The sequence below is a fragment of the Apis laboriosa genome, unplaced genomic scaffold (genome assembly GCF_014066325.1).
Source record: "Apis laboriosa isolate Shangri-la unplaced genomic scaffold, ASM1406632v1 scaffold4_cov146, whole genome shotgun sequence".
Classification (NCBI taxonomy): Eukaryota; Metazoa; Arthropoda; class Insecta; order Hymenoptera; family Apidae; genus Apis; species Apis laboriosa.
The window spans coordinates 1,142,110-1,158,649 of record NW_025223501.1 but is presented as its reverse complement, the minus strand read 5'-3'; the positions used below and the strand labels follow the sequence as shown (position 1 = coordinate 1,158,649).

At 25.3% G+C, this 16,540-nt stretch overlaps 3 protein-coding genes across 8 annotated transcripts; 2 read left to right on the top strand and 1 right to left on the bottom strand.

Annotated features, from left to right (window-relative positions):
- The first annotated feature begins 251 nt into the window (after window positions 1-251).
- Window positions 252-2,220, top strand: LOC122717182 (pachytene checkpoint protein 2 homolog). The gene is made up of 6 exons (XM_043941004.1): window positions 252-418; window positions 586-742; window positions 808-999; window positions 1,156-1,383; window positions 1,448-1,795; window positions 1,860-2,220. The coding sequence occupies exons 1-6, from the start codon at window positions 369-371 to the stop codon at window positions 2,151-2,153; spliced, it is 1,269 nt and encodes a 422-aa protein (XP_043796939.1). The 5' UTR covers window positions 252-368; the 3' UTR covers window positions 2,154-2,220.
- A 266-nt stretch (window positions 2,221-2,486) lies between these two features.
- LOC122717294 (mitochondrial carrier protein Rim2) lies at window positions 2,487-16,536 on the top strand. 6 transcript variants are annotated; one of them, XM_043941226.1, is made up of 8 exons: window positions 2,487-2,597; window positions 2,659-2,734; window positions 4,226-4,411; window positions 4,942-5,219; window positions 10,688-10,806; window positions 13,102-13,312; window positions 13,396-13,500; window positions 13,746-16,536. In XM_043941226.1, exons 2-8 carry the CDS (start codon window positions 2,694-2,696, stop codon window positions 14,021-14,023), a joined length of 1,218 nt encoding a protein of 405 aa, XP_043797161.1. In that variant the 5' UTR covers window positions 2,487-2,597; window positions 2,659-2,693; the 3' UTR covers window positions 14,024-16,536. The 6 variants fall into 6 exon arrangements, 5 of the variants coding, with proteins under 5 accessions (XP_043797161.1, XP_043797159.1, XP_043797163.1 ...); XR_006347193.1 differs by having other exon boundaries at window positions 2,499-2,734; window positions 13,746-14,223; window positions 14,306-16,536; XM_043941227.1 differs by having other exon boundaries at window positions 2,513-2,577.
- On the bottom strand, window positions 8,186-10,506 carry LOC122717295 (peroxiredoxin-5, mitochondrial-like). Its single transcript, XM_043941230.1, has 3 exons — window positions 9,723-10,506; window positions 9,453-9,558; window positions 8,186-9,318 (listed from the first exon to the last, which is right to left on the bottom strand). The coding sequence occupies exons 1-3, from the start codon at window positions 9,896-9,898 to the stop codon at window positions 9,118-9,120; spliced, it is 483 nt and encodes a 160-aa protein (XP_043797165.1). The 5' UTR covers window positions 9,899-10,506; the 3' UTR covers window positions 8,186-9,117.
- Window positions 16,537-16,540: the final 4 nt, after the last annotated feature.

Here is a 16,540-nt window from a genome sequence, read left to right as displayed (position 1 = left end):
GAATTACTATAGCGTCTGATATTATAATATATTACCATAAATTTTTCATGAGATAGATCGTGATCTAACTGATCAAAAACACTTCACGAATTTTATATTCAATTTTCAATCATTCAATTATTGAAAACTACCTTGAAGTTTTTTAAAGTTTTTTTCCTTTCTTTTCCTAATATATATCTATGTATGTATATTATAAAACTTATTAAAAACACTTGCGTAATTAATTTCAAATTGTATTTTAAATTCTTGAATGTTCCAAAATACACAATTTCATATTCTTCTTAAAATTGTTATATATCGATATAAGAAAAGTTTTAAATCAGTTTTTGGTTTTAAAAATATATTAAAGTTCAGAAAATTGAATTAAAATGGAAGCATCCGAAGTTTTGCACGTGGAAATCTGTCAAAATATTGATAGGTATTACAAATTATATATAGTTTTTTTAAATAATAATTTGTCTCAAATTTTCAATCGAATTAAAATCTAATTTTTCTATTATTTAATAAGTTATAATTTAATATTTTATAACAAATTTTTAATATTTTTTATATGATTTATTATAATTTAAAATATTTAATTTTCAGCACACTTTCTATTGAAAAAATAGAAAATTTAATATATGCTGAAATAAATACATTAGAGGATATTATGTTAAACACTATTATTTATGCAAAGGATTTAAAAAATTGCATTTTACAGACTCATATTGATTCCATAATATGTACGTCTAGTCATGGAGAGGTAATAATTCAAAAGTAAATTTAATTGTACAAAATATATTAGCAATATAAAATTTATTGTTACAGAGAAGTCATATGAAAATACAAAATGCTACTCTAAAGTTTCATGTATATAGGTTAACTACAGAATCTGCAGCTACAGAAACAATGGAAAATGATGGAGAAGATCTTGCAGTTTCTTCTCATTGGATATTACCAACAAAAGAATTTCATTATCTATGGGAAAGTCTTTATTTTGATTCTAGCATAAAAGATTATGTTAGTTGAAAATATTGAATCTTTTAAATTATAATTATGATTATAAAATATTAATGTTTTATAATATTATTTTAATTAATTTATTCTTTATTAATTATAATTATAATTATATATTAATTATCAGTGAGAAATTTAAAAATCTGTATATTTTTTTAGCTACTTCATTTTGTAGAAACAGCAATGATATTTGCAGACCATAGTGTTGATACAAACATTATAAGTTGGAATAAAGTAGTGTTATTACATGGACCACCAGGCACAGGAAAAACTAGTTTATGCAAAGCTCTTGCTCAAAAAATTATTATTCGTTTAGGCAAAAGATTTACTCATGCAGAATTCATTGAAATAAATAGTCATAGTTTATTTTCAAAATGGTTTTCAGAGGTAATATTAGAAAAAATATTGAATTAAATAATAATAAAATTAAAAAAATTAATATTATTTACAGAGTGGTAAATTAGTTATGAAACTATTCAATGAAATAAAAAATCTTCTAGAAAATTCGCACGCATTAGTTTGCATTTTAATTGACGAAGTGGAATCTTTAGCGCACGCTCGGAAGTCTTGTAGTAATGGAATGGAACCTACTGATTCTATAAGAGTAGTAAATGCTTTATTAACACAACTAGATCAAATAAAACAATATCCAAATGTTTTGATTTTAACGACTAGTAATTTATCAGAAGCTATTGATTTAGCATTTATTGATAGAGCAGATATAAAACAATATATTGGACATCCTACGCATCAAGCTATATACAAAATATATACTTCATGTCTGAAAGAATTAATGAGGGTAAAAAAATATTCTTTTTGTATTTTATAAAACATATTATAAAATATATGTTTATTTATTTCAGACAAAACTAATGGAACCAGAAGAAATATATGATTTATCATATTTAAAAAGAATGGGCTATGAAGAAACATTTCAAACAAAAAATAGTCTTAAGTTGATGGAATTAAGTCAAGAAAGTTTGGGTTTTAGTGGACGTATTTTAAGAAAAATACCGTTTTTAGCTCATGCTTTTTATTTAAGAACAAAAAAGTGTACTTTAACACGATTTTTAAGAGCTATGCATTTAGCTCTTAAAAGAGAAAAAGAAGATAACACTGAAGATGTATCTCAAGTATTGCAACATTTGGAATTCTAAAAGGTATTTGCTCCAAAATTTTTAAATTCGTTTTTTAGTTTTTTTATTGTAATTGAATTTATTTCAATGTAAGATTCAGTATTATATTTATTTAATCCTTTTCTAAAATACGTGTATGTTTTGTTCAAATTTCCCTAATATTCTATTTTCCCTTCTATTTAAATTCCTTGCAAATATTTTGTTTAATAATATTTAAAATCATAATCAATTTCCCGCTCTTGTACCGATTGTCGAAATGCTGCGACTTCTCTAGTCTTGAATTAGTCTATGGCGTGCGGTGCGCCGTACGTTTGTTACTTGTTACGATTACGATCAATGCGACCAGTTGTTGTCGAGTTCTTGAAGGTGAAGGTGATATTCGTTATTTGTGTTTTCTCATACAATTCGATTTTCAAAAGAAGAATCGAGTTATACTGTCGAAAAAGTAAAGCATTGCGATTGAATGTAGGTTTTGTGTATTTCACGCGTGTGAATCTGTGATTTTTAGTTTTGTTTCTTCTTAAAGTTCATGCTCCCAGGATAACAGGGTCGAGTGGAAGAATGTTGGATCGCGATACCGCGATACATCTCATTGCTGGAGGGTGGGTTTCTTATTTTTTTTTTATTTTATTAAATTTTTGATTAATTGCAATTTATATTTATTAAAATAATCAGATTAAAAAATGTGCGTCATAAATTTATGTCGGTGATTTTGATCGAAATATCAAAATGATTCATTAATAAATCTGCATTTTGCATAATGCTTCTAATTTATAAAAATATTATACAATAAATATATTTTCTAAAAAAATTTTATAGTATCATAACATAGGTGAATTCTAGTGTTTAATACTGCGACATAGTTACCGGTTCATGTGTTACATCATTCTTACAGCTTTCGTGCGTATGTTGCATGTATATAACTTATCGTCCCAATTTAGAAACTGCGATGTATTTTTGACTTATGTCAGTGATAATTTTTCATTATTACTTCGATTATTCAATCTTCGATGATCGATAACTTTATATAAATCGAAATAATATCATATATCGTATAATACGCGCCATAACCGGCTTTCCAACAGGAAGATATATGTTTTCATAATGAATGTATAATATACGAGTTTCTTCGTCGTTTCTGAAACGTACATAAATCGATTAGATTTTATCGTAACCAAGTTTGATTATCTATTGAAAGAATTTTTATATCATAAAAAAATATATTATTTTTTATTTAGTGTATAATATTCAAATTATTAATTTGATAAATTAATAACATTCTAGTATTATATAGGTATGTATACAAGAGAAAAATAGATTAGTATAAAAATGTCTATTTTTTTACTACGTCACTACATCATTTTTTCGTAAGTGCAATGATACGCATAAATAATGCAAATACATTTCTTTTTAAATTGCATTTTTGCATTTTTTATATATATTTATTCTTTGAAACATTAAGCATAAAAAATTTTTAGAATATAATGTTAAAGAATTAATATTTTTTTTAAATATTTTAAATTTTTAATTAATTATATGTTTCGAAATTTTAATGATTAACAAAATTCATTTACTTTATTATGAAAACTATTGAAAAAAATATTATTTATTTGTAATGAAAAAGATAATATGTTTATTTATATTTTTTATTCTAAGAATAAAATTTATCCTGATGTGTGAACAATGCAAATATGTTTTTAAAAATTTGAACATAATTTATCAAAATAAGCGATAATTTTTAATTTTAAAAAGAATATATTGAATTAAAATATTTTATACCATTTAAAATTTAAAAAAATTTCTTTTTATGTCTAACCAAATTTTAGATATTGCTTAATTATTAATTATTAAATAATTAATCATATTGAATAGCATATCAAATAATGTAAGTTTTTCTTTATATGATTTGTTCATTTTATTTTGTTATGTTTTATTTTAAATCTTAACATTTAAAATATCTATTATCGGAATCTTTTATCGATTTTTGATAAAATTAATCTTCAAATATATAATAGTAATTTTTTAATCGATTAAGTAAAAAATTCAATTTTTTGAAGAAGATTCTCACATTGGATGTATTTTGTGTTTTATAGAGTGGCTGGAACTACTGGTGCTATAGTTACTTGTCCCTTAGAAGTGGTTAAAACACGTTTACAATCTTCTTCTTCTGGATTTTATCCACCTCCGGTGAACAAGGAACTTACTTCCGGTCATGTCACATGTAAAAGTTTTCCAAAACCGGAACAGAGGAGAAGGCTTTGCACTGGTGGCTATACGAGGTAATTTTTTACTTATTTGATATATAGTATATGATGATAAATAAATATTATGATATATATAATATTCAAATATATTTCTGAAATCTCAGAATCCAACATTGATTCTCAACTAATTCCCGTATTCATGACATAGCTGGTTAAAAATAAAGTTTTAACGAAGCGCTTACCTTCCATTGTCGATTCTAGAAATCTTAGCTATTCTTCTCGATTAAAAATTATAAAATCTATTTTTACATTAACTTTATTTTTTGTTTTAGCTATTAATTAAAGTTTATTACAATACAGAGTTTTAAATGATTACTTTGAAGCTTTTATTTAGTTCAAATAATCTCATATATTCATATATCTCATGTACAATAATCAATATATACTTTAAAGTATGCAATATTTTAATTATAATTTGTAAATCTTTTATATCAATTTTTTATAATTTTTAATAATTATAAAATAAAAAAATGATAATTATATATAATGAAATAAAATTAAAATTAATTGAACTTAATTTTTACAATAATTTGTTTGTGTTTCAGGCATGCTTTGATTGCTCTCTCTCACTTTGGCGCGTTTGCTTCTTCAGGAGGTTCTTCTCCTCACAGTCATTCTGCGCCAGGTGTATATCAATGTATCAGATATATCGTTCAAAACGAGGGTATTCGTGCCCTGTTCAAAGGATTGGGTCCTAACCTTGTAGGTGTTGCACCATCCAGAGCAATCTATTTCTGCGCCTACTCAAAAAGCAAAGTCGCATTTAACGCGATCTTTGCCCCGGATACCGCTCTTGTACACGTATTCTCCGCATTCTGCGCCGGTAAGTCGAACATTTTACTTCCGCTTTTATCGATTAAACTCGTATTTTCATCGGTTCTTGTACCGCATTTGAATGTGAATAATTTTAGCCACTGCTATGGTATGACGTGTGTCTCTTAAAGTAAAGAAGCAAAAGAAATAATAGAAAAATATACTAATGTTTATTGTGTAAAAGTGATTATATGAATGTTAATTTAATACATAAAGTATAAAAATATTACTATATCAATGCAAATAAAATCAATTACATTATATTTTTTCAATTATATTATATTTTTCAAATATTTAATATTATTTAAATTAACAATTATTATTGATTTAATATGAATTAAAAAACTTTCTGATGATTAACGAAAATTAAAAAAATAAGTACAATATAAAATTGTACTATTGAACATAACATTATTGAATATGGACTATGAAAAGACAATACATAAATATATAAAGATCTAAGCAAAGCATTATTTAGTCAAAGCGCTGAATAGCGTTGTTCGTTTCTTTTCTCCCGGAACAATCAAATTGACCATTGATAAGGAACTTAGTAGGGTCACATCTCGTGTCATTCGCTGTTATCTGGTTGAATGGATTGCCACAAATATTTTTAATCTTCATTATTTCTGATCTTTTGTAATATGATAACTCAATTTAACTTGATTAACTTGATTTAATTTGATTCTGTATTTTTAATAATTTGCATACATTTAAATATCATATTAAAAATACTTATATTAATTTGTATTTAAAATTCCTTGTAACATTTCCACTGGTGTTTTTATCGTTAATTTATTTTATAAATTTTTACGTAATGAAAAATTAACTGTCTTAATGAAAATTGCTTGTTTGATATTGAATGATGTATCGAGCGGTTTTTTTTTTTTAGTTCTCAGAGATTATGATGTATATGTAATTCAAATTAATTGAAGTGTTTACATAGTCTGTTAAATGGATAGTGCTTATCAGAAGAGGGCTGAACTTCAACCTCTGGATTATATATACGTATATTGCATATTATTGTAGATACTGATTTCTCTGCAGGGGTGCTCTTAAATATTCGAAGCATTCAATAAACGCATTGTATGAGGTCAGTAATATGTAAAGAAATGATCTAGACATTAATTCTAAAGAAAAATAATTTAAATAGATCAAAAAAAAATAAAATACACTAAAATATATTTCGATTGATCACATCAAGTGGTCCACATTTCTTCTTTCTTTCTTTCTTTAGATTAAACATGTTCGATCATGTAGTTGTCCAACGGCTTTTTGGTTATCTTGACTAGTGACCTACTTTTTCTCACAATTTGAAAACGGTATTTTATTCTTTAAACTCTCTATTATCTTAATTTTAATTTTCCTTTCTAAGAAACATTAATATTATATTATATAATATGATATGATATAATATTTCTTTACAATATTATTTTGTTTAGATTAAACAAATCTATTTTTTGTCATTTAAATTATTTTAATAAATAGGATTTTGTTAAATGAGAAGTTTAACAATATATTAACGATTTAAAATTATGGAGCTTATTTTCTTATTGTATATTATTCTCAAAAAGTGAATATTTTACATTTCTTCAAAATTTTAAATCATTCTCATTTTAATTTTGCTTTCAACTATGCAAAAGATCCTATTATTCTCAATTCTTGAAGATCTATTTTATACGTAGAATTGTATTCAAGTACCACTAACCTTGAGACACTCGCTATTAGGACAATTATGGCTTATTTATACTTACATCAACGTTGTATGCAGCAAGAAACATATAAGAGATTAATATCTTCTGCGTGTTATTTTCATCTGAATCTTTTGAAAACAATATGTCTTTAGTTCACGATTTTATTATACAATTTTATGAATGAAAGATAAAAAAAGAAATGTTTTTAACCACTGCCTGATTAGACTAATAACAATAATAATAATAATTATTATTATTATATATTGAATTAAATATTTTTTATTTGCAACTTTTTTATATTTAATATTTCATATTATTTTAATTTATATTTTATATAAAATTAAATTATATTTTTTCTCATTTTATACTTTTTTTCCATAAAATAAATTATGTTTACTGTTTCAATAATTGCAGCGGAAATTTAATTATAATTTAATCAAATCTAATAATAAAGATCAACTATTTTACAATAAATCATCATTGAAGAAAACCAAGTTTTTAAGTTGTTTATTTCATTGCTTATAAATAATCAACAAGAATTATCATTGAAATTATATGTTTGAAAATAGAAGACTGCTATAAAGATTCTTGGATCTTTTCAATGGAGTTCAATGAAAAATCACTTCTACTTGATTAATGAAAGCATTGTTTTCTCACTTCAATTTTCAGTCTTTTTTCATTTTCAATTTATTCTTTGCTATTTTTTGAAATAAGAATAATATTTTTTGAATAAATTCTTTTGATATTTTTCATATATGTAAATTTATTTTTAAATTATACAATATGAAAATTTTTAGCAAAAATGATTGCGAAAAATTTCGAATTATGGTTAAATTATTTTACAGGGATTTTTCACAATATTTATTTTAAAATGAAAAGCAAAAATAATTTGTAAATTAAAAATATGATTGTTTATTCACAATAAATATTTCATCGTATTGACTTAATTCATAAACAATATACAATGTTTATCACTAGTGCATTGCTTGTGAACATTTATAAAATTACGCAAGTATTTCATACGCATTCTTTAAATTTCAAAATACTAATATTAATCTATCTATTATCTATTATTTAAGCATTTAAATAAAAAATATCAAAGATTTGGATATTTCAAATATTAAAAATATATAATCATAATATTGAGATTAAAGAAATATTTGAAACATACAATGTGGTGTCGCAATTATATTTGAGATATATGAGATATATGAAAGATTATATTTGAGATATATGAAATAGATATATTTGAGATTATATTTGAAATATATTGAATACTGGAATTTTGAATTTAAAAATATTACAGAATTAATATATATCAATCTATTATTTCTATTATTATAATGATATTCTGAAAAATTAATATTAATATTTTTATCTTTAAATCTAAGAGGCAGATTTAAAGTGTGTCATCGTGGAATCCTTTGCTTGGAATCGATATACTGCGGTTCTAGTGTTTCCACAGTGAGGTAGGTCAAACAGAAACAGTCAATACCTCCACCAGGTTCCTGTTGAACTTAAGAATCCGTTTATTAAATCCGCTCGAAAGAATGATAAACTCAGGAATTCATAAATCAGGTCATCAATTTAAAATTATTTAAAAATTAATATTTTCTGAAATAATTAATTGTTTGAAATACATAAATATTAATTAATAGAAAATATTCAATAAATAAAAATAAATTTCACTGCAAATGTACATTTTATTTATATATCTATGTTAAATATATAACTGAAATAAAGGTGAGGATGAATTATTGCGTAGCAAGAATTTTATTTTTTTATAAATCAACATGATATACATGTATACTACTACGATAAGATAAATCTATAATAATTTACGGAAGTAACGAATACTCATCGTTCGTAATCTTATTGATTTGTAATGTTGTGGGATAAAAATAAATGAAACGTGTTTACGATAGAATCACGTTGCATTTACAACGACGTGTACGAGTACCCCACGTGGGAAACCATTTGCGTGCTTCATTGAAGTACACGCATACCGCCCACACAATATGCGCTACGCTCGTTCAAAGTCTATTTTAGTAACCAATGACAATTCTTATAATTGCCATTTGTTCATTTATATTAACCTTGAATGCATGTGTAATTTCATTATGGTGATGTATAATACTTATGGATCTTATACTTAAATGGATCATTTAAAATTTTTCATCAATCTAAAAATTAAACATATTTATTTTAATAAAATAATCAAGTACAATATGTAGGTAAATCTTCTGTCTGTAAACATATAAACTTTACGTTAGGTGCATCTATAAATAATTCCTTTACAATACCATTTACGGTAGCCATTGAGTATCTTCTACTTCTTCTTCCTCCCAATTCTGGAATGTCTACATCCATTCCAATAGCTGTGGTGTAAGATCCCATAGGATCTGCTAACATTCTCACCTAAATTAATTTTGTATTATATATGTATTATATTTGTTACTAGTTAACTTTATTAAATAAAAACAATCGATTTTTTTTTGTTTTGAAGATAATTCTAGAAATTTTTTAAAAATTTCTATAATTGTTGCTATTACTTTATCAGTTGCTCCTTTGGCATCTCCCCAAGCAGACATCACAAACGGATCATTCACGGACACGCAGATTATTTCTTGAAAGCCCATGCATTTCAGGTCTGTTGATCTAAATCATCCAATTCAAAAATAGGTTATGAAAGCAATTTTTATGCATTCCAAAATTAAATTATATCATTGATATTACATATTTAATTTAAAATTTTTAAATATTTTCTCTATATTCTTCTAAAAGTCTTCACAAAGTTTAAAAAAATAATTAATGATTTTTACTTTTCAATAAATCCCTTCAAATGGACTCTAGAACATCCGGGAACATATGCTCCAGGAATTCCAAAAATAATAGCTTTCTTATTAGACACTAGATCTAAAATATTGATTTCATTTTCCGGTACGGCTTCGTACAAAATTATATTAGGTAATTTGTCGCCTTTTCTAATTTGTGGCATCTCTGTAATCAATATAGTTTTCTATATCGTGTTTCTAATTTCAGATAAATTAGAAATATATGAATTGAATATAACTTCATTTATTCATCAACAAGAATTATGAATATCGAATATATAAATTTGTTTCTGACTTCATCCAGTTTTGTTTTGTTGATTTTAGTTGACAACAAGATTGTCTGGTAACTACGATAAATTTAGAAGTTGGCATGTTTACAGAAATCGGAGGATCAATCAGAGAATTTTTGCCAACAGTTAACTAGATTTGGAATCGCGAAAAAGAATTCGACCAATCGGTTTCTTGGCTCGAATCTGTTTATTGTTTGTTAGATTGGTGGCGCAACTCTTATTGAATTACAATTTGTTGGTACAAGGTTAAATCATCAGTTATAATGATGGTTATAACTGCTTTATTTTTTGTAAACAAGAATTTTTTATTAATTAGTAAAGTTTTTATAGTATTCGAGATTTCAATGTAAACATAACATTCAAACCAACTATCATATTTTTGATAGAATACTGTAAACATGTAAATTATTGCAATTTTAAATTTCGTTATTTTTAATAGTAGGAATATAAAATATTTTTAATTTTTTTAACTTAGCTTTATTAATTTTTCTTAGGTAGATAAGTCGTCAATCTGATTCTTCAAAAATCATCTTTCGGAAACAACTTTAGAAAACCAGTAAATTGACGAGAGAGCTCAGACAGTCGCAGTACGCTACACACACAATCCCTCCCTTTTTCCTTCACATATTACTTGGATTAAAAACACATAGATTCATTTTTCAGGTTTCGTCGCATGCACATTGACAAATCCTATTTGGTTCGTGAAGACCAGGCTGCAACTGGACCATCGAACCAACAAAATCACTGCGATGGAATGTATGCAAAGGATATATCGACAATCGGTACGAAAATCCTGTTTTGAGGAAAGAAACTCTTCGTTCCATGAAACATGCCATATTGGAACATCTTGGAAGATTTTTTTAATCCATTATATCATTGCATATGATCAGTAGCATATCATTGGAAAGTTTTTCTACTCTTAAAGTTAAACATGCTGGTATACAGCTATATAGTATAATATATAGCTATATAGTAAAATAGATTTTGTTATATTTTGAATTATTTTGAATTTTATATGTAATCATCAATTCACCTGATTAGGTAGTTTATACAATATTCTGGAGATAAGATTAAATTGTAATCCTAGATAGTAAAATATTTATATGAACTTATTTTGATTTTAGGAAACAGAATATGTTTGAGGATATAGTTCCTTTTTGAAACTGAGAGAGAATAAGGATGAAAAAGTTTGATCACAAATATAAATAGAATAGAGTGAATGTCGAAATATTTTTTTTATTTTTTTATTTTTTTATAATTCAATTATTAATTTAAGAATTTTTTGAGAATTTTTTTATTGATAAATCTGACTATCGTTTATAGTTTAAAAAAGAACAAAGTTTGGAACTTTTGTCAATCAAAAGTCAATATTCAATGTTGTAATTGTTGTGATGTACAATGAACAAGCCAATCTGGCAGCCAAGGATATTTTTACAATCGTACATATATAGAAACTGTGCATTAAAATATTCACATCTATAATTTTTATATAATTTCATACAAAATAATAAAATTACAATTTTTATATAATTCTTAATCTTTGAACAATTTGGATAATGATTCTTTGGATAACTATTAAGATAGATAAAATTTATTTAAGTTATCGAATTGAGATTTTTCTTTATTATTATTCGATTACGTTCTTCAGACATTTGCATCGCAATTGCAGCAGAGCCAGATTTAAAATTGTCTCTGCAATCTACAAATAGTCAAAATGTGCCGAAAATATCTCGTGGATGAGAAAACAACATCGTTCTTCACGGTTGATTTGTTGAATTATTGTACGTCATTTTGTCACATTTGTAATTGTGCCTTGGTTACATTAATTTTGTTTTTCTTTACTATATAAAAATAGAATAAAATAATAGAATGAAATTAAGATACTATATAAAAATAGGATAAAATAATACAATGAAATTGAGAATATTATATAAAAATAGGATAAAATAATAAAATATAAGAGATATATTTTAACAAATAATTCAAATATTTATTAATTATTTATGAATTTAAATTACTATCATTTTTAGTAGAATTCAAATTTTTCTAATTTTTCATTTAAATAAATAAGAAAATAATTCTTGTAAATAATAGTTGCAAAATTAAATATAACATAGTTAAATAGTTATTATAGTTAAAAAGGAAAAAAGAGAATTACATAGCAAAATTTATAATTAATTTTTAAATAATTATATTAATATAATTACATAACATGCGTATATATACGGCGATAAGATTTATTAGGTATTAAATTTTTTGCAGAAAAACCTTTCATTCATTATAATTTTTTTTTTCATTCCAATGTTTATATTCATTTTCACTTATATTGTTTAATCACATCTATTTGTGACTCTTATTTTCATCTGTATTGTTTATGAAAATCAGAGGATTGTTCATTCAAATAAAAAAAATCAATATTTTGAGAAATATTTATCGTACAGAAATTAATTATTACAATATCGTAATTTTTTTTTATTATAAATTCAGTGATAAGTTTTAAATCACGGAAACTTTTATTATCGCATGTTTGCGAATCCAAAAGTAAAATAAATGAGTATTTACTAAGAGAAGTCAATGCGATAATTTGATAATAAATTGTATCAGTATATCGCATATTCTTGAAATTTAATGTCTTATCTCTGAAAATATATCCCATATATATTTTTCAGATAATTTCTTTGTTGGAGGCAAGCATATCTTAATCTTTTGTCAACAAAATATGTATTACGAATACATATTTTGATCGATATCTTCTTTTAAATTTGTGATACTCTGATTTTTTTTAATTTCTTGCGTATAATAAAACAAAAATTTTATTTTATCAAATTTATCATAAAATATGATTATATATATGTATTAAGAATATCATGTTTTCATTCAAATTCATTATTTTAGATTATTATTTAAATAATTATTATTTCATCATTCAATTATAGCTTGGTAGGTTGGATGTTTTGAATTATTCAAAACTAACAATTAGTGACATTAAACAATATTATAATCCTTTCATAGGAATCTAGGGTTACAATTTGAATGATTGATAGAATTCAAATTAAAATTATATGTTATTTTTTCAGGGTATCCTGGGATTCTACAAAGGCATTATGGCCTCCTACATAGGAATAAGCGAGACTGTGATACATTTTGTGATCTACGAGGCTGTGAAGGCCTCTTTAGCAACATACAAGGCTCCCAATGCAGATCGAAAAACATTGCGCGATTTCTTAGAGTTCATGGCGGCTGGCTCGTTCTCAAAAACGATTGCCTCCACCATCGCTTACCCCCATGGTAAGGTTGGCTGTATTGTGCAATTTTGCCATCACAAAATGCAAGGCTTCTGCTTCCTACTTCAATTAAGCTCTATTTTTAAGGCATTGCTCAGCGAGTTGGCTGTGGTTCAAGAGTAAAGCATCAGTTTGCACAAACTTCTTTACTTGCAAAAATCTTTATAATTCTTGCAAACATCCTGCACACTAGTACGACTCATCTCCATTACGCATATGAATGACTAATGTATCAAAAAAAGAAAAGAATTGATTGGAGAAATAACTTCTTTTTTAAGAGAAGAATTTTATTATTTAGCGACACTATGTTCTTTATATTTTCAAATTTTAATTTCTTTAAAATAATTCTAATCAAAAATCAATAATTTCACTTGTCATAATAATTTTGACATAATTAAATTAAATTATATTAATTAAAATTATTTTTATTGTTTCAGAAGTAGCAAGGACGAGACTTAGAGAGGAAGGTACGAAATACCAAACTTTCTGGCAAACATTGAGCACAGTCTACGCTGAAGAAGGATTTCATGGTCTATATCGTGGTCTTGGTACTCATCTAATTAGACAAATTCCAAATACAGCAATTATTATGGCTACGTATGAAGCAGTGGTATATTTGCTAAGCAAGCACTTTCACGAACGATCTTTAAGCATAAACAATGAAAGCGAGTCCAAGTTCTATACAGATCCAAAGAGTAAACGAGAATTGGCCTAGGACTTACTCACGGCCCCTGAGTAAAGGGCCAAATAGCTCGCATGCTGCGGCGAGTCTTGAAATTGCATCTGTTTTGAAAAAAAGAAAATGAACCATAAGAACAACAACGCCGTCCAAGAGAGAGTCCATACGCCGGGAGAGAACGCATTTCCGAGTTTGGGGCCATGCCGGCCGGCCAGGTCCAATCGAACATGTCGAAGGTAGCAAAATAGGTATCACAGCACGTTGTACGCTGCTGTGTGCTCTATAAGTGTAGCAAAAAGTAGTCCTTCCTCCTTTCAGGTAGCGTACCTACGTACGCGAGGAACAGCCTAAACTGTCTGTCTGTACCTTCGTCGACACATTCACACACACATACACGGAGGCGAGGATCGTGAAGCTGGATTAAATGAGTCAATTACGTAGACTCAGAATGCTCCAAAAGTAAGATTATGTCAGCTTCTCGTTACTATTAATCTGTTAACTGGTTTGTTAATTTGATGGTTTGATAATTTGACAAATTTGCACAAATAACTTATATTATTTTTAGTAAATCTGATTCAAGACAAATTAATTTGATTTATCTTTTGAAAATTAAAATTTGATAACGTATATTTTATGATTAAACTAATTAAATTTAAGTCAAAAATATTGATGATATTGTTTTTTTCTAGTTAACAGGTTAATGGAATCATTGACATTATCATTGGTAATAACAGGTATCATGGGAAATTCATTTTAGGCGTCTTAATTGTTTCCGAAAATCTTCGAAACACGGGAAAAAATGGATTTTAATTTTTAAAAACTTATAATAGATCTAATTTTTCACTAATCGGTTATTATATACAATAATATTGATATTCTAATTTGAATTTAAACATTTAAAATTCATATCTCCCTTGTTTCGATATGATAGAAATCATTTTTCATTATTAATTTTTATGCAGTATTGTGATTTCTTTAGAGCAATATGCTTATACTAATTAAAAATTATTGTTAAATATAGTATAAGAAATAAGTTGCTCTTGAAGAATTCATTATATTCATTTCTATATCATTAAATACATTTCTGAATTTAATGATTATTAAAAAAATGCGATCATTGTTTTTTGCAACTTCTTTTAACAAAAAGAAAAATAGAAAATAATCATTATAATTACAAATCTATATAAATACAAGATGATGAAGGTGAACGATTGTTATGTTTATTTCTATTAGTATAAGGAGATGTATTATTATCATTATTGTTGTTGTTCATCATTACATAGAATTTGTATTTCATATTAAATTTTATTTTCGAAAACGCTTCTTCCATAAAATGCTCAAAATCTGTGCATTATTGATTGAAATCTAATTTTTCTGTACGTGAGAATTCTATTTTAAAATATATATTGACATTAATTTCTTTTGCAACGAAAAAAATATAAAAAAATTAAAAATGCATGAAAAATTGCATATCAATTTCATATATAACATTAAATTAAAAGAAAAAAATTTCATTGTATTGAATATATCGAATACAATCAATCAATTCTATAAAATTATAATGTAGGAATCATGTATGTAAATTAATTTAGATCAATATCAATATAACTATTTGTATATTTTGAGAGTGCGTTGTTACGCCAAATGAAAACAATATAACAAAAATGTTATTTCCTTTCTTTTTTGTAATGTTTGAAAACTATTTATAGTTACTATCCTGTTTTTGGAATCAATAATATCTATCTATAAATACTGTGCACTTAGAGAAATATTATATTGAAGTGCGTTTGTTGTTGTTCAAAATAATTATTCGTTGAAGAAGAGAAAATGTTAAAAAATAAATTATATCACATATATACACGTACATAAGAAAAAATCAATAATTTTTTGTTACTGAAAGATATTCATAATATTTATAAGTTTGATTATGTTTGCAGTCTAATGCCATACGATGATAAAAAATGTAATATAGCTTTTTATTCTTTTTGGCTTAATGTTATTAACGAATTATTTGTATTTCTTCGTTAGTACCGTTTTCTAAGATGATAATTCGATAGCTCAGGTTTTTTGAAAACTAGTCTAAAACATTTTTGATAAGTCCTATTTTTGTATTCGTGACAAATCGAATAAATCAGAACTTTGCAATTTGAGATTTGCAATTTGGTAAAAATGGTACTAAAAAATTTGAATTTTTTCTGTTTAATAATTGATGATTTCAATGACCAGTGGAAAATGAGAGAAATTGTAATTTTTAATTTACATATATTTTCTGATATTTAAAAATTTAATATTGTGCTCTAAAATATTTCCATAAATAACTTTTTTTTTTCTTAAAAATTTATTTAATATTCAAATTTTGAAGTACAAACAAACAAAAAAAATTCGAGGTCATAAGTCTTGATAAGAAAGACTGAATTAGATTTTATTGTACTTAGTATGGCTCTGAAAATAAGAATTGTAATATGAGAATGCCGATATTATTAAAATAATATATGTATATAATATATATACACATGAATATGTACATTCAATAAAATCAACGAATAATATTTT